Below are 25107 nucleotides of genomic sequence, written 5' to 3' on the forward strand. Positions count from 1 at the left end.
CTCAGAGATAGCTTCTGTTAACTTTTTTCTATGCATTTATACTTACATATGAATAATTATATACTCTAAGCAAAAAAAAAAAATTGATTACTTTGGTACCACTTTTTTACATTTATTATATTGGATATATAATAAATGGCATATTTCATGGTGTTATGTAAGCCTGTAATTTAAGAAATATTTTTATTTAGAAATTGTCCCATACCTTTTCTCTAGGGTAAAAGAGAATAAGGCCACAGAATAGCTGCCATTAGCTTCATTCACTGCTGTATGAAGGGAGGTGGGCAGTGCTAGAAGGTTAGTTGAATATAGTTTTCTCAGTAATTGAGGAGAACTCTTTGAGTAACTGTTTCACAATTTATTTTTGAGGAGTATCCTCTAACCAACAACATTCTAATAGGGTTATAGAAGAAAAAGGGCATGCCAAATCCACACTGAAAATTAAGTCTCTGCTTGAAAGAAATTTCATTAAGCATTGGGAAATAAAGGAATTTAAGAGATTTTTTTTTTTTAAAGCCATTTTTATTGTTTGTGTGTTTTTTAAGAGAGGAAAGTGAGGACAGAGTAAGAGCGTTCTTTTTACTCCATAGTAATTCAGAAAATATATGTATAGTGTTTAGTACACCTTTAAAATCTTATGTTATGTACTTTAATATATGAAATGAAATTGTAATAGAAGTTGAAGTCACTTTCATATGCTGCCCAGACCATTTCATGAACTATGGCTTACCCTTTAACACACATAGAAATGTGAATTTCTAAACAGTTAATGGGAAGACAGATACAATGATAATTAATAGAAAATACTCTTTGAGCTCTAGTGTATTATAAGTGGTAGGAAATGGATGTTCCATAGAGGTCTCATTAATTAATGAAGTTCACCAAACCCTTATGCTTTAACCTTTGAAGTAGTTTTACCATGGTTTTCTAGGAGCAGCCAGAGTCTGTACGTATTATATGTCAAATGTTAGTATCTGTATACCATTGTGAAATTTAAGACAGCGTTTAATCTTGCATCTAAGAAAATATTGGCATTTAATGAGTTTTTATCATTTTTTCAAGGTATTTTAAGAAAGCAGCTTTAGCAAGAATTAAAATGAAGAAGATATTAGAAGACAGGAAAAGAAAAATCACAGTGATTGTAGTTATAAAAGCAAGGCATACTTAGTGCTGTTTAGTATATGGGGAACTTGAATGGAGTTAAAAAATAAAGTGTATATTTATCTTTTACCATTTAGTCTATATTGAAGTATTTATAAATTACTAAATTAAGAAAACAGCCAAATGCAAAGTTTGTTAAACTTAATCCTTTCAGTTTTATCACTATATTTTGTTAACCCACACAGTTCCTGAAGAATTCATGTACAACCCTTTGACCAGAGTCTATGGAGAACCTCACAGAAGACCTGAAGTTCAAAATGCTACAGTTGAGTTTATGGCCCCTTCAGAATACATGGTAAGTTTTCATTTTTTATGTATAGCTTATTTATTTCTTAATACTGGGTTTTAAATAAAACAATATAACATCCTTTAACAAAATTTTATGTTTTTAAATTTATCGAAGCTATACTTGTTCATTATAAAAGTAGTTAATTAGTATATAAAGGTAAAGTGAAAGTGTATGTAAAGTTCTACTTATTTTTCTTGTGTGTTCATCCAGAAATTTGCAATATCATATTGGGATCATATTTACTTTCAAGTCACTGCCAATCTTTTTCGATTACAAATAGTGGTGTGATGAATATCCTCTTACAAGTACTTTTATACACTTGTGTGAGTACCTGAGGTCTTGCATTTAAAAAATAATAATTATGCCTAATATTTAATTAGCACTTTACATTTTTACAAAGCACTTATGTATTTTTGGTTATCACAAACAACTCTCTGACATAAGCTAAGGAAATGCTGTTAATCCTAGTTTACAGATGTGAAAACACACTTATTAGATTAAGTGACTTGCCAGATATCCTTTAGTAAGTGGTAGAGCTGTCACTGAAATTCAGGCCTTTTGATTTGGTTATTCTTTCACCATACTATAATTGCCTGTAAGGAAAGGGGCTATGAAAATAGGACTTAACATCAACTTTGAATATTTTATTTTAGTATATTTTTATGGGATAGTCTTTCTCTACTTGAGCAATTTGGGGCCATTTTAGTATAGAAATTATGAGGGTTCTGTCTCTTTCATCATAGAGAAGTTTCTGTGTAAAAAACATTTTTGTGCACTTAAGTGGTTCGTAATAGCTTTCTGCAGTGTAGCTGTCCCTTTGTTGAATTAAAACCCAAAAAAGAAGAAGCATTTGTTCTTTTTAATTGGCCTTCCTGGGTTTCTTTAAGCTCTCAGGTTTTGCAAAAAAGGCTTCATTTAAATTTGGAACTTGCCTATAACAAGAGGTTTTGCTTCTTCCTGACTTACCTTTTGGGCAACCGATTCTATGATTCAAGTGATACATGGAAAGAAAAAAGTTAATACACTACATGCCTAGTTCTGGTTGTGGTTATCTGATGCTTTTTATTGAATTGAAAATAGACCTTTGCATTTGGAAGCTTAAAAATACAGTTGTGTATTTTTATGAAACTTGGCTGAAATGTGTTGGTTAAATAACACACTCAGGCTAACTTGATTTATCACATTCAGAATTGTAATTTCCCTAAATTATGAAATATAATGCCCATATGGAGAAGTCTATAAAACATAAATATATAGGTTACCAAATAATTATAAACGCCTGTTTTAGCACAACCCAGGTCAAGAAATTGAACATTGCCAATACTCCCAGAAGTCCTCTGATCACATTTCCTCACCTTCCTGTATAGAAAACACTCTTCTGATTTATGGCAATCACATTCTCATTTTTCTTTTTCTAAGTATGCATCTGAAAACAATATACTATAGTTTTTCCTGTTTTTCAAACTGCTTTCTGTGCTTTTTTTTTTTTTTTTTTAAAGATTTTATTGGGGAAGGGGAACAGAACTTTATTGGGGAACAGTGTGTACTTCCAGGACTTTTTTCCAAGTCAAGTTGTTGTCCTTTCAATCTTAGTTGTGGAGGATGCCGTTCAGCTTCAAGTTGTTGTCCTTTCAGTCTTAGTTGTGGAGGGCGCAGCTCAGGTCCAGGTCCAGTTGCTGTTGCTAGTTGCAGGGGGCACAGCCTACCATCCCTTGAGGGAGTCAAACAGCAACCTTGTGGCTGAGAGGACGTGCTCCAACCAACTGAGCCATCTGGGAGCTCAGTGGCAGCTCAGCTCAAGGTGCTGTGTTCAATCTTAGTTGCAGGGGGCACAGTCCACCATCGCTTGTGGGAGTTGAGGAATCGAACCGGCAACCTTGTGGTTGAGAGCCCACTGGCCCATGTGGGAATCCAGTCGGCAGCCTTCGGCATTAGGAGCATGGAGCTCCAACCGACTGAGCCACCGGGCTGGCCCCTCTATGCTCTTTTTTTAATCCATTATTGTTTATTATCCTCTCCACTTAATCCGTAAATAATGCTTATTTTACTGTTTTGTTGTATGTGGGCATGACAAATGATTAATTTAAATTGAATCCTATTAAATGTATTTAATGAGATCCTTTTTTCCTTCAGTTACGACCACCTCAACCTCCAGTGTACCTCTTTGTATTTGATGTGTCTCACAATGCAGTTGAAACTGGATACTTGGATTCAGTTTGCCAGAGTTTGTTAGACAATCTGGATTTGTAAGTATCTTAGTTTAAATTTGAAAGTAACAGTGTTTACAAAATGGATAAGTAGTTCAAAATACACACACAAAAGAAGCTATGTAATTATGTTCTAAGAACCTGCTTAAATCAGTTGTGAACTTTAGGCCTCGCTTTCCCTGAGAAACTTTGTTTTAACTTTTTATTATGCACAAATTTTAAACATATAATAAATAGAAAGACTATAATGAGCTTCCAGATATCCATCCCTCAACTTCTACATTTTTAGCATTTAGCTCTTCTTGCTTCACCTAATCTCACACACAGACACACACACACAGACACACACACACAGACACACACACACACACACACACACACACACACACACACACACATTTTTCCCCTTGAGTATTTTACCACAAATCTTAGTCAGCATATCATCTTACTAATAAAACTTGGAATTATTTTTAGCCCTAACTAAAATACAGAGTGTCACACCAAACAAAATTAGCAGTAATTTCATAATATGATCTAGTACCCAGTTCAGTTTTTTGCCTGGTTGTCTCAAAAATGGCTTTTTTACTGTAGGTTTGTTGGACTAAGAACCCAAACAGTGTTCACACATTGCATTTGGTTGTCATATCTCTTAAGTCTCTTAAAATATCTGTACTTTAAATGATGCTTAGATACTTAGTATAGTCCATAGAAGCTTGTGTGACCTTCCAGTGTAATGAAGTATAGTGTTCTTGTGTCGTGTGGAAGAATGTGGATGACCAGATTTCATTAGAAATGGACTAACTGCCTCACCTTGATGAAAGGAGCGTCCTTGTTCTTGCCAGCATTTGCATTTTTAATGTTGTAGGTTGTGTGTGGGGAATTGTCTGTTGATGAGAATCCACTGATTCACCCAAGCATGGGTAAAATTTTTTAAAGATATGCAGTGTCTAAATTTATGTTACATTTCAGAGTTGGTATGTGGTAATTTTTAATGTATTTTTATAAATTAAAATCATCTACAAAGTTTTGTATATGCTTTCCAGTATTTTTTATATGCCATTTCCTAAATGATTTATATAACTTTATATAGGTATAATGAGTTTTGAAATGCTGTTTTATTGCTGGGTTTTATTGATTGTTTGACTTATGTGTAGTGTTTTCTCTTTGAGTAGGGTATATTTTCATGGTGATTAAACATTGGGGGGGGTTAAACATTTATGTTGGGACAATTTCCATAATATAAAAGTAGATATTTGTATGTAACTCTTAGCAGCTATTTTATATATATGTGTGTATATGGAAAACTTGCTAAGAGACTCTTCTAAATTTGTTTTTAGGCTTCCAGGCAACACTAGGACAAAAATTGGCTTCATAACATTTGATAGTACAATCCACTTCTACAGTCTTCAAGAAGGTCTCTCTCAACCTCAGATGCTAATAGTTTCAGATATTGAAGGTATATATTATACACTTAAAATTATTGCTGTCTTAGGAATTTTTAGTTTTAGAAATATTTCATGACTATTTGACAGATTAGAGGTGTATGGTATAGTTCTACTACATTGAGGAAAACCTTGAGTATAAAATCATAAGATTGTTGGAATTGTAAGAGTCCTTCAGTCCAATCCTTCATTTTATAGAAGAGGAAACAGAGTTAATGGAGCTAAAGTGAATTCTGTACAAGGCAACAAAAACAAGCTGGTAATTAAAACTCAGATGAACTCTTTTTACCTTCTCATTTGTTCATTAAAAAAGTATTTGAGGATAGACATAAAGATCAATAGAATAGAATGGAGAGCCCAGAAATAAAGCCCTCCAATAATATGGTCGATTGATTTTTGACAAGGATGCCAAAACCATTTGGTGGGTAAAAGACAGTCTTTTCAATAAATGGTTCTGGGAAAACTGGACATGCAAAATAATGAAGTTGGACGCATGCCTTAAACCAGATTAAAAAAAAAAAATAGCTGAACTCAGTGGATGAAAGACCTAAACTTAGGAGCTAAAGACTATAAAACTTTTAGAAGAAAGCATAGGGGGAAATCTTCATGACGTTGGATTTGATGTTGATTTCTTGGATATGACACCAAAAGCAGAGACAACAAGAAAAAATAAATTAGACTTCATTAATATTGAAAACTTTTGTATATCAAAGAACATTGTCAAGACAGTGAAAAGACAACTCACAGAATGAGAGAAAATATATGCAAATCATTTATCTGATGAAGGAAAATACCCAGAACATATAAAGAACTCCTTAATGCAATAACAACAAAAAAATGCAAGTCAAAAATGGGCAAAGGACTTGAATAGACATTTCTCCAAAGATACACAAATGATCAGTAATGAAATAATGAAAAAAATACTTAATGGCCTTAGTCATTAGGGAAATGCAAATCAAAACCACAATGAAATACCACTGTACATCCATTACTATGGCTGTTATCCAAAAAATGGAAAATAACAAATGTTGGCAAGTATATGAAAACATTGAAACTGTTGTGCATTAATAGTAGGAGTGTAAAATGGTGCTGTGGTGGTGCAGCCATTATGGAAAACAGTACGGAGAGCCCTCAAAAAATTAAGACTAGAGCTGCCATATAACCTAGGAATTCCACTTCTGAGTATTTATCTGAAGAAAACAAAAACACTAATTCCAAAAGACATATGCACCCCCATGTTCATTCAACATTACTTACAATAGCCAGGACATGGGAAACAACCTAGGTGTCCATCAATAGATGAATGGATAAAGAAATCTCACACACACACACACACACACACACACACACACACACACACAGGAATATTAGCAATAAAAAAGAATGGAATCTTTTGAACAAATATGGGTGAACCTACAGGGTGTTATGCTAGGTGAAATAAGTCAGAGAAAGACAAATGATGTATGATTTCACTTATATGTGGAATCTGAAAAATAAGACACATAAATAAAACAAATGGATCCGTAGATGCGGAGAACAAGCTGAAGGTTGCCAAAAGGGAGGTGGTGGGGAGATGGGTGAAAATAAATACATAAACTATAAAGTGGTGCATGCTATGGAAAACAGTCTGGTGGTTCCTGATAAAAGTTAAACACAGAATTACCATTGTAATATAGCAATTCTACTTCTTTGTTTATGCCTAAAAGAATTGAAAGCAGGCACTGAAACAAATACTTGTACAGACCAATGTTCATAGCAACATTATTTACAATAGTCAAAGGTAGAAACAACCCATCTATCAACAGATGAATGGATAAATAATGTAGTATATACATATAATGTCTTCAAGAATGAAATTCTGATACATGCTACAACATGAATGAACCTTGAAAACATTATGCAAAGTGAAATAAACCAGATGCGAAAGGACAAAATATTGTATGATTTCACTTATGAGGTAAAAAGAATAGGCAAATTCATAGAGATTGAAAGTAGAATACAGTTTGCCTGGCTAGGCCGGGAGAAAGGGGAGTAGGGAGTTACGTATTATTTAATGGATATAGCATTTCTTTTGGAATGATGAAAAAGTTCTGAAACTGTATAATGTGAATACACTTAACTGTACACTTAAAAATGGTTAGGATGATAGATTTTATATGTTATAATATGTATATTTTACAACAATTTAAAAAATTAACTCAAAATTGATTGTAGACCTGAGTGTGAGGCTAAAACTATTAGGTTGATGCAAAAGTAATTGCTGTTTAGAAGGTTAAAAATAATTGCAAAAACTACAATTGCTTTTGCACCAACCTAATATAAACTGTCAGAAGAAAACATAGAAGTAAATTTCTGTGACCTTGGATTAGGCAGTGATTTCTTAGATATAGCACCAAAAGCACAACAAGGAAGGAAAAAAAGTACAGATAAATTGGGCTTCTTATAATAAAAACTTTTGTGTTTCAAAGGACACCATCAAGAAAGTGAACCAACAACTGACAGAATGAGAAAAAATATTTGCAAATCATATATCTGATCAGGAATTTATATCTAGGTTATTTAAAGAACTCCTACAACTTAACAATAAAAAGATAACCTAATTGAAAAGTGGGCAAAGTAGTTGAATAGACATGTCTGTATTCAATACACAATATTCAATATTCTCTACATACAATTGGCCAATAAGCGTTTGAAATGAATCTCCCTATAGTTATGAGGGAGATGCACATGAAAACCACCTGATGCCACCTCACACCAGTAAAAAAAATTTTCAAACTCAAATTTTTTCTCTCTGAGCATGTCTGAATGACTTAAAGGACTATGAATATTGGTTTGGGGGTTACAAATAAATTTTAGCAAGTAGGCAAACTTACAAGTGTGGAATCCATGAACAATGAGGATTGACTATACTTCTTTAAAGGGGAATAGTTGATAAAAATAAAATAAAATAAATAAACAAAATACAGGGGAGTAGTTGAGGTGAGCCCTCTTCTGTCTTGATTGTTCTAAATCTCACAACAGATCAGCCAATTCATTCATTCATTCCCTAATCTTTTCACCCAGATACTTACTTGGCATAAAATAAAATCTGAATAGGGAGATTTGGGCCAAGTTGTGAATTCAGTGTTGTGGTCCAGCCTCTTAATATTATACATGAGCTAAATAGGTGGAATATCAGTGAATGTCGCATAGCAAAAAAAGGAAAAACAAGTGACAATAACAAGTATTTACAAGGATATGGAGAAATTGGAACTCTTGTGTACTGCTAGAGGGAATGGAAAATGGTTCAGCCACAATGAAAAACAATCTGTCAGTTCTTTCAGAAGTTAAACATAGCATTACCATATGACTCAGCAATTCCACTCAATAGATATATCTTCAAGAAAATTAAAACATGTCCACACAAAAATGTGTACATGAATATTCATAGCAACATAGCCAAGAGTGGAAACAACCCAAATGTCCATTATTTGAAGAATGGATAAACAAAATGCATATCCATACAGTGAAATGTTATATGGCAATAAAAAAGAATAAAGTATTGATACATGTTACAACATGGATGAACCTTGAAAACATACTAAGTGTAAGAAACCAGTCAAAAAGGACCTCATAGTGTGACTCCATTACTGTGAAATATCCAGAATAGTCCAATCCAGAGACAGAAAGACAGGGGGCTACCTAGAGCTGTGGGAATTGGCAGGGAAGTGAGAAGTGACTGTTAATTGGTGAGGGGTTTCTTTTTAGGATGATGAAAAGGATCTGGAATTAGACAGTGGTGATGATTGTACAAGGGTGAATTATAGCTCAAAACCTTACTAATTTTTAAAAAATTTTAAAGATAAAAAGGGAAGAAATTCAAACAGCAGAATTTTAGTGTGATAGCTAAAGTAAATACGTAATGTTTCAAATTATTTGTTGGTATTATTTTTTACAAACATTATAATGAGCCTATTTTTTTCTAATAAAAACGAAATAGTACAAAAATGTAGAAAGTGAGACCCCTCATAATCTGCCACCACCACCCACATTTCCTTCCCAGCTTGCTTCCTTCTCAGCAAGGGAATTTAATTCCTCAGCAAGAATAAATTTGAATCCTGAGAAGCTCATCAGATGTGGTCAGTTAGCATGCCTTCTGATTCACTTGATTTTGTAGTCCCATAAGCAGAGGCACTGATGGGCATCTTCTTTATGAGAAAGCATCTGCTTTTTGAATGACAGAGCTGTTGGTGGGCTGTATTATGTCTAGGTAAGAAGACATAGCATTCTTGTGTGTCATCTTAGTCAACATTTTTTTAATGCCATGAGTGTCTCTTTGGCTGGCTTTCAGGGCTAAGCACGAATGTAAAACAGAGTTCTGAATTGTCTTTAACTTAAGCAGAGCACTTGTGCAAACCCTTACTGAGTGCTCACAGATCAGTATTTTCTAATTGGGAGGCTATTTATCTTTTACACAGTAATAGTTAAGTTGCAATAAATACCTAAATCAATGCTCCTTTGGTGGCTCTTTGAACATATATATAGACAGTGGAGGAGGTGGCTTTTCTGTAAGTATGGGATGGTTAATTATATCAGTGTTATGTATTTGGGATATCTTTAACAATTAAGTTTGTTTAAATGAAATATTTATTCTTTCAGATGTTTTTATACCTATGCCAGAGAACTTATTAGTAAATTTAAATGAAAGAAAAGAGGTAAGGCACATTTTCCTATCTGACATGTTTAATTGAAACATTGAAGGAATATATTTTTGAAATGAACTTTAAGTAAAATTTTGCTTTTCTGTGACGTGTCTAAGATGTATAGCATTTTACATTTTGCTGTTAGTTAAAATTCATTAAAAGAACAGCTTTTGAGTTTACCCTTAAACTGATTGCTTTTAAGTCTAATGTAGCAAGTTATTTGTAGTAGGGTAGAAGATAGGCCTATTCCATTAAGGAGGAAAACCTGAAGGAAACTTGCCTTACCAGCCATTTGGGAAATTGGGAGGGTTGCTGAGATAAGCTTCTGGTCACTGCATAGAAGCATTTAGCTAGGCTGCTTTCAGTGCCCTTTGCTTTTCTGATTCACAGAGTGTCATTGGGGTCAGTTCAGAAGAAACTCTTATTACCTGCCTGGAAATTGCCATGACATAATACAGTGAGAGGTGAACAGAATGTGTCTGAAGGGGGGATGTTGTCTACCCTGTACATGCATATATGCCGTAGGGGTAACATTTTAACTAGCAAGTCTATGGTCTCAGCTGTTGGCAATGGTGATTTCGCCATAGTGCGAAGTATTTTTTTCCCATTAACTCTCTTTATTTGTACAACCTAACCTGAATAGGTAGTTGTGTTTCTTTTTGTTTTCTTTTGTTGTGATATTACTAGTTGGCAAATTTACTGGATATCTCAGATTTTGCAATAGGAAAGAGTTAAACTCACTTTGGAACTGGAAAGAAAACAGTGTGTAGAGGTGATTGATTGAGAAGGCCATATTTCATGGCATTAAAATAAATCAAGTCTCTAAACTGTAATGGTTCTTTTGGATACATTTTGGACTTATAGTCTTGCTGGACTACTGCATGTGCAAGAACTGTAAGGCCTCAATTTTTATTTGTCTTGCTTGCCAATTTATAATGTTGATTTAAAATGGCTTTCTTGTCATTTGACCAACTTCATTGTTTACTGTCTGTAGATTCTCTGACCATCATCATGACTCAATGTTTTGTCTGTTATATTAGTTACTGATCTTTTGTGGAAAAAAATTTTTAATTGTAACACTCTTGAGTTTTCTCGCTTTATTTCACAAGCTTGTCCAAGATTTACTGAAAACTTTGCCGCAAATGTTCACCAAGACCCTGGAGACCCAGAGTGCCTTGGGTCCTGTACTTCAGGCTGCCTTTAAGCTGATGTCCCCAACTGGTGGTCGAATGTCCGTCTTTCAAACACAACTCCCAACTCTTGGAGTGGGAGCCCTGAAACCACGAGAGGAACCCAACCAAAGATCATCTGCTAAGGTTAGAAGGTCATCAAATCTATGATAAGATTCATGCTGGTGCCCTATCTCCTTGACCAGACCACTTGTATTTTATTTATTTTTCAGTTGTGGAGAGGAGGGAATATAAGGAAAAGGATAGCGTTTCTCTTTTATGTAGCCTTTTTAATTTAATTCTACCCAACTCACCCTTACTTTATATTTAGATCTTTAGCAAGCCACTAGCCATGCAGCCTGCCTTTGATGAGAAAGACTAAGAGAATATACTTGCAAGGGACAAAGTAGAACCTGGATGACCAGTAAAAAATAGTCATAGTTAGGTATATTGACTGCCATGGATTGCTTTTGAGCATCTTGTGTGTATAAACTTAGTTGGAGATGTGTATTTCTCAAAAATTACGAGTGAGGCCATACTGTCATGATTATGGTGTCTGTCCTAGAGTCAGTCTCCCTAAGTTCCTCTGCTTTTTAGATGTGTGAGCTTGAATAGTTACTTAATTTCTTTGCCTCTCTGTCTCCTTATATTTATAAAGTGAAAATAATGATAGTACCTACCTCTTATGGTAGTTAAAAGGACTAAATAGATATTACATATGAATTGTTTAGAACGGTTTCCAGCATACTAAGCGTTTAATAGGTTATTGAAATTAGTATAACAGATTTATTTTTTAAAAGTAAAACACATAAGGAAAAAGTGAAACTCATAAGCTGTACATGTTTCTTACTGAAAACCCAAAAACTATTACAAACAAAAAGGATTAAAAAATTTTTCCCTTTGTACTTTATTATTAATAGGAAATTCACTTGACACCATCCACTGACTTCTATAAGAAATTAGCTTTGGACTGTTCTGGTCAGCAGGTAGCTGTTGACTTATTCCTTCTCAGTGGACAGTATTCTGATTTGGCTTCATTGGGTAAGTTTTCCTAATGATTATTTTTCTCAAATGAATGTCAAAATGGTATTTACATAATGATATTCTAAATAGAGGACAAAGTGAAAGAAATTTTATACCCTTGGGAGAGTTAATCACTCAGTTTCAGCTATTCTGAACCTTACAGTCTTCTACTTTAAACATTTATAATAGAGAAATTTCTATACTATTTAATATATATATATATATATATATATATATATATATATATATATATATATTTTTAAGATTTTTTAATTGGGGAAGGGGAACAGGACTTTATTGGGGAACAGTGTGTACTTCCAGGACTTTTTTTTTTTTTTTTTTTTTCTTTGCCCAAGTCAAGTTGTTGTCCTTTCAATCCTAGTTGTGGAGGGTGCCATTCATCTTCAAGTTGTTGTCCTTTCAGTCTTAGTTGTGGAAGGCGCAGCTCAGCTCCAGGTCCAGTTGCTATTGCTAGTTGCAGGGGGCGCAGCCCACCATGCCTTGCAGGAGTCGAACCAGCAACCTTGTGGTTGAGAGCCCGCACTCCCTCCAACCAACTGAGCCATCCAGGAGGCAGCTCAGCTCAAGGTGCCGTGTTCAATCTTAGTTGCAGGGGTGGAGCCCACCATCCCTTGCGGGACTCAAGGAATTGAACTGGCAGCCTTGTGGTTGAGAGCCCATTGGCCCATGTGGGAATCGAACTGGCAGCCTTTGGAGTTAGGAGCACGGAGCTCTAACCGCCTGAGCCACCAGGCCGGCCCATCTATACTATTTAAAGGAATGAAACATTCTTTTTTGACACTACCTCAGGGGGTTAAAGAATGATTGATTCAAATGCCTGCAGTTACGTTGGTGCAGTAATAGTAGTTAATGGCAGAATTTGAAAAGAGTGTGTGTTGTGTTGCAGGTTGTATTTCTCGGTATTCGGCTGGTAGCGTCTACTACTATCCCTCTTACCACCATCAGCACAACCCAGTCCAAGTTCAGAAGTTACAGAAGGAACTGCACAGATACCTCACTCGGAAGATTGGCTTTGAGGCTGTCATGAGGATTCGATGCACCAAAGGTGGGGCGCTTGTGTTTGCATTTTGATGGGAGTGAGTGTTACCTTTGACACCAATTCCACCTCAGTCTCTCATATGCCCTTGCACAGTCTTCCCATGCATGTAAGCACATACTATAGTCTTCAAAGAAAAGCCGTGCGGATTACATCTGGTTTCTTTTTAACCATACCTTTCTATTCTTGTACATACAGACCTACATCTTTTTATTTTTTCTGATTACTGTTTTAAAGTTGGTTTTTATTTCATAAGCAAACCATGCATCTGTTCTTGTAAAAATTAGCGTTACTGATAAAGCTGAAGCCCTCTATCATCAGCTGGTATCTACACATACTTATACTTTCGTTCCATCCTTATGTAGTCACTAACCACATTGGTGTGTACACCTGGCTTTTCTATACATTTACATACTTACGTACCTCTCTATGGAAAAATACATAGTACAGTGTATTAGCATAAATAACTCTGTACATATTTTCAGCAAATCTTAAAGATCCATGAATACTAGCATTCAGTAGAATGTACAAATCACAATTTAGTTATTTTCCTACTGATTGGCATTGAGGATGTTTCTTATTTTTCAGTTATGACAGACAAAAACAATACTGCTTAATTTCTTTTGCACATACAATTTGGCACTTGAATGAGTGTATCTGTAGGATAAATTCTTAGATACGGAATTACTAGGGTCAAAGTAAGTATTCATTTAGAAAAAAACGTTTCTGAAAATTTGAATCCTCACCTTCATTTAAGAAGAATCTATTACCCCTCCCTCACCCTCCCTAAATACTGTGTATTAGCTAATACCATTCTGCTCCCAATTCCAGTGTGTGGGTTGCTTTTCCCCACACCACCAAGCAGTTAACTCAGTTCTGACACTGTCTACCTGGAGATAGCATCAGATCCCAGAGATTAAGGGTTAAGTGTTCAGTCTCTAAAACTACTGCCTTGGTCCCCCGCCCCCAACACACACATACACTTCAGAAGCCAATTCCCAGTCCAGGTTGTTACCTGTGCTTCTGACTTACTGGCTGTAGATTGGAGATTTCAGTGACCTCCCTCCATGTTTTCTGTTAATTTGCTGGAGGGGCTTACAGTACTCAGAGAAGCATTTTACTTACTATTAATAGATTACTGATTTATTATAAAAGGATATAACTCAGGAACAGCCAGGTGGATGCACAGGGTGAGGTCTGTGGGAAGGGAAAGGACATGGAGCTTTCGGAGCTTCGATGCTCTCTCTGAGTGCCCCACCCTCCCCAGATCTTCACGTGTTCACCAACTCAGAAACTCTTTGAACCCCGTCCTTCATGGGTTTTTATGGAGGCTTCATTACATAGTCATGATTGATTAAATTATTGGCTATTGGTGATTGATTCAACCTCTAGCCCCTCTCCCCTCCCTGGGGTGGGGGTCGGGGGTTGGACTGCAAATTCCAACCTTCTAATCGCATAGTTGGGTCCTCTGGCAACCAGCCCCCATCCTTAGGTTACCTAGGTGCTTTCCAAAAGTCACCTCATTAGCATAGCAAAAGATACCTGTATCACTCTCATTACTTGGGAAATTGTAAGGGTTTTAAAATCTCTGTGCCAGAAATGGGCAAAGATCAAATACGTATATTTATTATAAATATACCACAATATCACAACTAAACTTTTTAATCTACTCTCTGCCAGTCTGATAAGTGACAAGGCTGAAATGTAAATATCTATATGTAGGTGTATATAAATCATTTTGATAAATTTTTTTCTTCTAGGTCTTTCCATTCATACTTTCCATGGGAACTTCTTTGTTCGGTCAACAGATTTACTGTCTTTGCCCAATGTAAACCCAGATGCTGGGTATGCAGTACAGATGTCAGTGGAAGAGAGTCTTACTGACACTCAGTTGGTTTCCTTTCAGTCAGCTCTCTTGTATACATCCAGCAAAGGTAAGTTGTTTTAATTGTGGCAAAAAATGCATAACATGAGATCTACCCTCTTAACAAATTTTTAAGTGTACAGTACAGTATTTTTAACTGTAAGAACAATGTTGTTGCAAAAGTAAGTTTTCTGATTTGGTCATATGTTCTACCGCTTGTGATAAACTTTCTCTTATTTGGAGGTACTCATTTCTATTAAGCCAAAAGAGTATTCCTAATCTGAAGAGCTTTTTGCTGTTCTTGGTAAAGCGAAGATGTTTGGTATTTATTTTCCTTAACCATTTTATTTAACAGGTATTTATTGAGAACCTATTTAGTGTCAGGCACTAAAATACCTTCTGATGACACAACAGTCAATAAAACTTAATTTAAAAAATCTTTTTCCTCATAGAGCTTATTCTAGTAGCGGAGAAGATTAAGGGGATAAATAAGTAAAATAATAATAATAGTATGTTGTATAGTGATATTATTTAAGGAGAAATATAAAACAGGTAAAGGGTTTAGGAAGTGCTGGGTGGATGGTTTTTTAAGATAAGATAGTCAGGAAAGGTCTCACAGAGGAGACATTTGAGTTGTTTTAATGGAGCTCAAATGGAAACACTTTTTAAAAGTGTAACTTGTTTATTACTACTTTATTTGTAATGTTTTGTCCTAAAGATGATGTGAAAGATGGTTATTTTTTTGTTTTTAATTTACCATTCTCGGGGTGGCGAGTTAGCTCAGTTGGTTAGAGCATGGCGCTAATAACACCAAGATTGCTGGTTCGATCCCCGCGTGGGCCACTGTGAGCTGTGCCCTCCTTAAAGAAATAATAATAATTTACCACTTTCACCTTCTAACTCTGTTTACCTCCTTAAAAATGTTTTAGGAGTGTTCCAATGCTACCATATTTCCCCAAAAATAAGACCTAACTGGAAAATAAGCCCTAGCATGGATTTTTCAGGATGCTCGTAATATAAGCCCTACCCCAAAAATAAGCCCCAGTTAAGATCATCAGTTAGACGGACACATTTAGTACATCCGTTGCAACACAGGGCGAATGTATTGAATTATAAAATAATATTAATATATAATTAAATACAAATAAATAATATTGACATTAATACTTAAAATAAATGATAATATAAATTATAGTTAAGTATTTGTAAATACCCAAGCGGGTGCCTTTGGACGAGAGGCAAACACCTATGTAAACAGATGAACTCGAGACTTATTGCTGAATGACCAATTGGAGTACAGACACAACACACGAATAATGTGCGCATTTGATAACAAATGGATGTGGTTGTGTCTGATATGAATCTTCATAATTCAATACGTCGTGTGTTGGAATGGATGTACTTAATGCACTCGTGTGATATAAATGTTTTCTAAATTTTGGTGCCTGCAATTTTTTGTTGCTTTTGTGTGGACCATCATTCTTAACTGTCATCATTTTTGTTGCCACTTCTGTCTCGTAAGTCTGCAGTTAACACTTGATTTAATGGTAGATTTAAAGGGAATATTTTGATCCCCATACAAGATGAGTGCAAAAAGAAAGAGCTATTCCGGTGAATACAAGAAAGGAATCGTGCAGGACTCCCGGGGCAAGAATCTTACAGCTTTCTGCAAAGAGAAGAAGTTGGATCTCTGAATGGTCCGAAAATGGCGAGCAGAGTACAATAACCTCAGTCAACAGGTGGACGAGGGAAATGCTAAGAAGCGCAAGTATGGATCGGGTCGGCAACCATTATTTCCTGAGCTGGAAGACATCATCTGTGAATGGATTGCTGACAGGAGAGCAAAGGCTTTGGTTGTATGCAGGGCTGATACTCAAACATTTGCCCTTGCAATGACACCACAGTTAGAAATATCCCCAAAAGAATTCAAAGCATCACAACACTGGCTTCCTTCAGTGATAAAAACTATCTAAGATCGACAACACTGTTCAAGCTGGAAGATACTGAAGTTATTAAACGTGCACTTGCATTCAAGTCCTTTGTTGATGGCATCGACTTTTCTAAATACCAACTCTCCAACATGATTGCTATGGATGAAACTGCAGTGTTTATGGGCCAAGGATCTCAAATGACAATTGATCAGAGGGGGGTTCGTCAATCTACATTCCCTCCACTGGTTACGAAAGTGCACGTTACCTGTATTTTGGCAATTTGTCTGGATGGAAAGAAAGCCCCACCTCTAATCATCGCTAAGGTCAAGAAAGATAAGGTTGAACGTGCTTCAGGCATTTATGTTCTTGAAACCGAAAAAGACTGGTGCACACAAGCAGTTATAAGGAAGTGGGTCGATTTAATGCTGCTGCTTGTTTTGCAACGTGGCCAAAGAGGTTTGGGATTCAGCCAGCACTCACCACGCTAAAGACCTGAAGACTCCCTTGCAGAGAGAAGAATAGATCAAATAATGATTCATGCAGGAATGACTGCCTATCTCCCGACTCGTGATACTGCAGTAAACAAGCCATTCAAGGACCCTTTGCGCATGGAAATCAATGACTACATTGAAAATAGAATGGAGAGAAATCAGCGTGGAAACTTTGTGAAGCCTAGCCTGCAAGAGGTCATTATTTGGGTGAAGGATTCATAGGATAAAATCACTGACAGCTGTGTCGCCAATGCACTACGAGCAGGCTACATGGACAAGAAGTGCTCATTTAAGGAGAGCTCTATTGCTGGACACGAGAGATTGGGGCCAATGGTCCTACAGGAAATGGAGTGACAAGAAATTCAAGCCAGAATTTGGGGTTTGGAGAGTTATGACGATGTTCCAGAAGATGACATGACTGTATTTGAATAAATGTAGATTTTGTACGTGAATAAATAAATAAATGTAGATTGTTGTACATGAAAAAATAAGACATCCCCTGAAAATAAGCCCTAATGCATCTTTTGGAGCAAAAATTAATATAAGACCGGTCTTATTTTTGGGGAAATACAGTATGTCTACTCACCTTTATAGCCCCTCCAAAATCTATAAAAAGTGTGTAGTAAAGGCATTTGAATGATAATCTTTAGTATTAGAGAAGTTAAATATTTTTATTGTGATTATAATTAATATATTACACCATAAATGTAAAAATAAAATAGATTTCTGTCTCGGGATATCATTTTTATTTGACAAAAGAATATCCCAGTCCTTTTTCTGCTTATTGATTTTTCTTAATATTAAAAAAACATATAATTGACATGGTGAAATCTATCATTTTAGTGTACAGTTTCACAAGTTTTGACAAATGTGTTGTATAACCACCACTGTAATCAAGATATCACAATCAGTGCCATTACCCCCAAAATCTCATGATTTTATAGTTAACCCTCTCTCCCGTCCCCAGCCCTTGGCAACCATTGATCAGTTTTCTGACCCTATGGTTTTGCCTTTGCAAGAATGTGATCATATAAATGGAGTCATAGAGTAGGTAACCTTTGTATCTGCCTTCTTTCACTTAGGGTAGTGCATTTGAGATTCACCTATGTTGTTGCATCTACCAGTAGTTTGTTACTTTTTATTCCTAAGTAGTATTCCATTGTACCCAGATTTTTTTTTCACTTCCCAGGTGAAGTCCATTTGGGTTTCCAGTTTTTGGCAATTTCAAATAGTATAGCCCCTATAAACATATACTTACCGATTTTGTGACCATAGTTTTCATTTCACTCGGGTAAATACCTAGGAGACAGATTGCTGGGTTGTATGGTGAGTATATGTTTAACTTTTTAAGAACCTGCCAAACTGTTTCCCGAGTGACTGTACCGTTTTGCATTTCCACCAGCAGCATATGAGAGTTCCAGCTGCTCTGCATCCTCATCAGCATTTGCTGTTTTCAGTGTTTAGTTTTGTTGTTGTTTTGTTTGAGGTTTTTGTTTTGTTTTTAGCCATTTAATAAAGTATAGTGAAATCTCTTTTGGTTTTAGTTTGTGTTTCCCTGATAACTATTATAATGTTGGATATCTCTTCATATACTTATGATAGAAGTTTAGGTTGTTTTAATGAAAAATGTGATTATAATTTCTATTCATACACACAAATTTTGTCATTTCTGAGAATATCCCTTAGAGCCCTAGAATTGGAAATATAGGATGTAGAGATGAACTGTTTAGAAAAATTTTGGTATTGCCAGATTGCTATTCAGAAAGATTTTACCAATTTATAGTTCCATCAGTTGCCCTTTTCATTTACTTTAGTGTCTGATTTTGTATTGGTGTAGTTGTTGTCAACGTGATAGGCTACACATTGTATCTCTTTATTTTCTTTATTTTTTTATTAGTTTCAGGTGTACAAAACTACGTAATGATTAGACATTTATACCCCTCACAAAGTGATAACCTCTTCAAGTATACTACGCCTCTGACATCGTACATAGCTATTACAATACCATTGACTATATTTCTTATGCTCTACTTTACATCCTGTAGCTGTCTGTCTGTCTGTCTATCTATCTATCTATCTATCTATCTATCTATCTATCTAATTATAGTTGACATTCAATATTACTTTATATTAGTTTCAGATGTACAGCACAGTCCTTACGCATTTATATAATCCATGAAGTGATTCCACCCCCTTCATAAGTCTGGTACCCATCTCTTCTTTTAGTTAACATTGTTTTTATCTAGAATTGAAGCTCTAAACAATATTACTCTTTTTTGCAGACATTAATTTTTCTCTTTAAAAGTAATTTGTATAAGCTCTTCATATGTACACTTTTATTAGTCTTTATGTGTCAGTACAGGTCTTAGTGTGGGTATTATCTTTTTTTTAAACTTGCTCTTTGGTGTTCAGGGTTTTGCTGATCAGAAAATTTTAAAAGGTTTACAGGATGTTTCATATTTAATTGTTCTCAAAAGGTTTACATTTTTGTTTCTTGTATTTATTGATTTTTGTTGTGGGTAAATTATCAGAGAAAGTATTGTGACTATTAGTCAACTTCTTTTAAAATAATTTTATGTGGTTAAAGAAAAAAATATAAGGTTTCCCTGGACTTTCAATTTCAGAACAGACTCTAGAACACATGTTGGAGTAGTGTTGTCTTTATATGTATATATATAATATATATAAATATATATATATTTATATATATATTATATAATATATATTGTATAATATATATATTTATATATATTATATAATATATAATTATATATTATATAATATATATATATTTAAATTTTTTATTACAAAACAGAGTAAAGAAAAGTTCAGAAAAGAGATTTTTAAAAAGCTAGCATGTTACCATCATTTGAATATGATTCCTGTTGTCTTTTCAGTAATAACTTGAATATAAAGAATTTTTTAGTAAAAAAATTAAAGAACTCAAACTTTAGAGTTTTCACATTAAAGTTCTGATACTATCTCTACTTATTATGTAACCCTGTTTGGTTCTGAAATGAAAAGAAGTCATTCTTCCAAGTGATTTTAATATAAACTTTTTTTATATTGTTGTCTCTTACCATCATTTGTGTGTTTTCCTCAAAGGTGAAAGAAGAATTCGTGTTCATACTTTGTGTTTGCCAGTAGTTTCAACTCTGAATGAAGTCTTTCTTGGAGCTGATGTTCAAGCAATTTCAGGGTTATTGGCCAATATGGGTAGGAATTGTTACCACCTATTTTAATCTAATTTTAGAACATTTCTATGACCCCCGAAAGAACCTCATTAACAATTACAGCCCACTCCCTCCTTCTTTCCTCATTGACCTTAGAAGGCAACCACTAAACAGCTTTCTGTCTCATAGTCTGGCTACTATGGACTTAAATAACCATATTTTACTTAATGTTTAATATTAGTGGTTAATAGGTTTTTTTATGAGCTATGTAACTTGGATTATAAGAGACAGTGTACTGTAAAGATCATTAAACTCGGAGTCATGGAATTTGGCATTGAAAACCAGTTTATGTAAGTTTGCAGCCTTGGCCAGATCACATGGGCTAACAGAAAATTTACTAATATCTTTATGTCTTTATTTCCATCTCAGATATAGTTGCCTTCTTGAATCTTTTTGTTGTTGTTGGTCCCTTTCTCGTATACATCATTTTGGTTATTGCTCCATTTATCCTTCAGGGAAGACTACCAGTGGGTCCATTTGCTTCAAACTCAAATCTGCTTATAATTGGAATATTTACCTATTTTCTTGAATTTCTTACTGGGGAAATTTTTTCTAATGGAGCCTGGTAAAAGGTCAAACCCCACATTAGTCTCGTATGTTGTTAAAAGTTAAAGATTGTGACTGAAGAAACTTGAAGGTCACTGTCTTTATTTTTTATTGAACTAATACCTTTTTGGTAACAGTATGATCATTATTATCTTTATTATTGACATCAACAACAACTATATATCAGGCAGTACTGTGTTGTTTTTACCAATTTGCTTCACCAGTTTAAATTTGGTTGATCCCAATATGCAGATTGTATCAAAATCTTTAAAATCAGGATGTTTTAAATTGATGAAATCCTAGAGTTACTGTTGAGCAGATAACAGTGGTCTTCATGCTTTCCTGCCTATGTGCAGATTTGTACATATGTACTTTTCAAACTACAAGTTAATAACATCACTTCATTGAGTGTATTTTTGGTATCACATGAATTGAATTTAGTTGTAGTTTGAAAAGTTTCCAAAACAAGTATTGTATTTTTTAGTACTGAAAATAATCTTTTGAGTATGCAGAATGCATATAAACAGTGGTATGACAGACAATGAAAATCATCTAAATAGTTCTCTAAGAGCTCTTTCAATAAATATAAGATAAAACTTCTTAGTGTTAAGAAAGCATGTATATTTAATTGCAGAGTTTTCCTTTCTCAGTGGTATACAAAATAAAATGGTGGATTATAATTAATAACATCCTATTAGATGAAATACAGTTTTTGCATTTTATAGATAAGGAAACTAAGGCTTATGAAGGTTAAATTACTTGCCAAATTGTCATACAACTAGGAAATAACAGAGCAGCGTTTCAACAAAGGTTGGTTCGATTCTCCAAAATATGTGCCTTTAACTGCTATGTCTGTTTGGCTGCTTGTGTATGTAACAAATTGGACAGAGAACTTCTATAATTAAAAAAACTTATTTTTTCTATTCTTAACAGTGGGGTAAACTTCTGTCTTATTTTTCTGTGCCCCTCCCCCCACCTCTGTTAGCTGTTGACAGGTCTGTGATTGCCAGTCTGAGCGATGCTCGGGATGCCTTAGTGAACGCCATCATAGACTCCCTTTCAGCTTATCGTTCTTCAGTCCTAAGTAACCACCAGCCTGGACTCATGGTTCCTTTTTCTTTGAGGCTTTTTCCACTCTTTGTGTTGGCTCTTCTTAAACAGGTAAGAGAATCAAACCAGAAACTAACACAGTGAAAATATCAAAAGCCAAAATTTTTATTCTGGAAACCCCTAAACATTGTATATGTAACTTTATGCCAGCTAAGTTTTCTGAGGGCAAGGACCAAAACTCTTACTGGAATCTTGAAAGGATTTGTAACCAAAAGTTACAAAGTACTTATTTGAAGCATGTGCCTTGTTTGTAAGAGATGGTCACTTAGAATTCAGTTATGTTATCAAAGAGGGAAATGATAATCTGTTTTCCAGTTTTCCCAAACAAGAACTTTATATTTTGTTGCTAGAGTAAGAAGTCACACATGAGACTCTTCTTTTGGCTCTTTTCCCTGCTCCCAACAATATTTCAGCCAGATTCTACTTCTTAATCTTAGATACATCTTCTCATACCTGTCTGCCTGTTTCCATGGCATGCATTGCATTTTCTTATCCTTGTCTTTGAGCTTAAATGTTGTCTCTCTGGCAATTTCCTTTCCTTCTATGGTCCTGTAGCACTTTATGCACTTATTTATAGAGTTTTTCATTTGATACGTATTATTTATTTGTCTCCCTTTGCCCTACCCATTGCCCCTACCTTTGACTCCCTAAAAAAGAAAGGAAACTTATTTTTCCAATGTCTAGAATATAACGTCCAAGCTTGTCGACTTAGGGTAACCTTCCCTTGTAAAATTTTATACAAAAGCTCATGTTAATAAATCACCTGGAGACTCTTCCCAGATTCTGTAATTGATCAAGCACTGCTCTGGATCTTGCCCATTTGTATGCCTTTCTGCACTCCAGGTCAATCCCCTGGTGTGTGTAGTCTCCAGGTGAGAAGGGCAACCTGCTACACTGTTAGGAATGGCTTTTGAATCTACTTCTAGATTCTTTAACTCAAATTATGTATTTCCACTTCTGAATAATGGCAATGCACAGAGATTGCATAAATATTTAAATTTTTAAACATTTAAAAATCTGAGTTCTTCTCTCTTGAGGTATTTCCTTAAATGTCCTTTCACTGGGGCCTGCCTTCCCTGATCTCCCCATTTAATATGTAACACTCTCATCCCACCCAATCCTGACATTCTTTGTCTCTCTTCCCTCCTTTATTTTTCTCCATAGCACTTAACACTGGCATATCACATATTTTATTATTTACTTCTCCCTTACTAGGATTTTTGTCCATGAGGGCAGGATTTTTATCTTTTTCCTTCACCACTTTGTCCTAGCACCTAGAACAGTTCCTAGTACATAACAGGCACTTAGTAAATATTTTTTGAGTGAATAAATGGAACTTCCCTTCTTCCAGTTCCCATAGTACTCTTTGATCTTTCTTAGTGACTGTCCACATACCAGTTTAAAATATCTTAAGAGCCTTTTCTAATCTCCCTTTACTTAGAGTCAATGCACTTGTTTTAAGACATAATTTCATTACTTTGCCTCTTTCTATTCTTTTCCATTAATGGGGTTGCCTAAAACCTTACCTCAAAACTTCATTATTCTCCATGAAACTAATATGCCAGTTAAAACTCACAATTACTTATTAATGCTATTCTGCAAAGTAGTTGTCCTCATTTGTTTTATTTTTCCTGGTTGACATGTAAGCTTTGTTACATTGCTTAATATCTCTGTGGGAGAAACAAGGATAATTAATCACCATAATTATCACCCAGTATTTATAGAACACTTCTTCATATGTATATTTAGTTTGTCATCTGCAATATAACTTTATTCTTCTTGTGATGGCGTTTGTTTTTACATCACTATCACTACATGGTAGACAGAGTGTTTAGATCTATTTCACTGATTAGGAAACAGACACCAGAGAGTCAAATGACTTTGCCATGGTTAGGTAATTAGTTTCTCAAGGCTTTTAGGTGGGGAGAGAGTCACAATTAAATAGATATGTGTGACTTCTTAAAAGATAACTTTTCAAAGAAAAATTGACAGTAAATTTGCTAATTCTGTCTGAAGATATTCTTTTAACGACTGATATTTGCAAAGTTTTATATGTATTTGTTAAATACCATTTTTTTTTCTGGATGGGGGGTGGTTTTTTTGTTACAGAAATCATTCCAGACTGGGACAAATGCACGTCTAGATGAACGCATTTTTGCTATGTGTCAAGTGAAAAACCAGCCCTTGGTTTACCTTATGCTCACAACTCATCCCAATTTGTATAGAGTTGACAATCTCTCAGATGAGGTAAGATTGATTCATTTTGCAGCTTTTATTTGAAGGTTTTAAGCCTAATTATATTGAGTCCATTGTAGAAATCAAGAAAGATTTGTTTTTTAAAGCTTTTTATTTTATTGCTTTGCTAAATCGGTGAAAAGAAATTTTGGTGGGAAGCTCCTGAAAATAGTGCCTTTATTTAAGTTGCCTGAGACAAATCTCTAGAGCAGATCTAAGTCATTTACTTAGAGATTGTCAAATTGACCAGAGCAACTTATGATTTATACATTTAAACAAATTGATCTGAAAGGAGAATCCTGAGAGTTAAATTACATCTAAACATCTCAGGTCAATGTTTAGTGTAACAGTGTTCTTGAATTAAAGAAAAAAATAGTTATCGAAGTTGTAACCTTATTTGCCCTCAATAGTAAATTTACCTGAGTTAAAGTCCCAGCACAAAAATTTTAAATTGTAATCTTTCTTTTTTAAATTGTGATCAAGTTAGGATATATATGTTGGACGTAATATTTTGGTTAAAAACCTTTCAAAGTTTAAAGAATTTAACATATCTTGCATATATGTAAAGGAGAACTTGCCTGTGAAATTTGAGGTAATTTTTAGCAAATGAAAACTGTTGAGAACATTATTGGTTTGTATTACAGAAATAATAACTCAATCCTGATTA

At 34.8% G+C, this 25107-nt stretch overlaps 1 protein-coding gene across 3 annotated transcripts in view; it reads left to right on the forward strand.

The window, feature by feature from the left end:
* Positions 1-25107, forward strand: part of SEC24A (SEC24 homolog A, COPII coat complex component) — a 54256-nt gene that overhangs the window by 20865 nt on the left and 8284 nt on the right. For 2 of the 3 annotated variants that reach the window (XM_019740260.2, XM_074313527.1), the window contains exons 9-19: positions 1347-1456; positions 3584-3696; positions 4995-5113; positions 9738-9793; positions 10891-11097; positions 11871-11991; positions 12881-13039; positions 14791-14964; positions 20422-20532; positions 22081-22256; positions 24315-24452. In XM_019740260.2, coding sequence (XP_019595819.1) covers positions 1347-1456; positions 3584-3696; positions 4995-5113; positions 9738-9793; positions 10891-11097; positions 11871-11991; positions 12881-13039; positions 14791-14964; positions 20422-20532; positions 22081-22256; positions 24315-24452 — 1484 coding nt within the window. Of the gene's footprint in view, positions 1-1346; positions 1457-3583; positions 3697-4994; positions 5114-9737; positions 9794-10171; positions 10353-10890; positions 11098-11870; positions 11992-12880; positions 13040-14790; positions 14965-20421; positions 20533-22080; positions 22257-24314; positions 24453-25107 lie in introns of those variants that run through there. The other variant, XM_074313528.1, reaches the window with a different exon arrangement.

This window comes from Rhinolophus sinicus, linkage group LG10, assembly GCF_036562045.2.
Source record: "Rhinolophus sinicus isolate RSC01 linkage group LG10, ASM3656204v1, whole genome shotgun sequence".
In the NCBI taxonomy this organism is placed as follows: domain Eukaryota; kingdom Metazoa; phylum Chordata; class Mammalia; order Chiroptera; family Rhinolophidae; genus Rhinolophus; species Rhinolophus sinicus.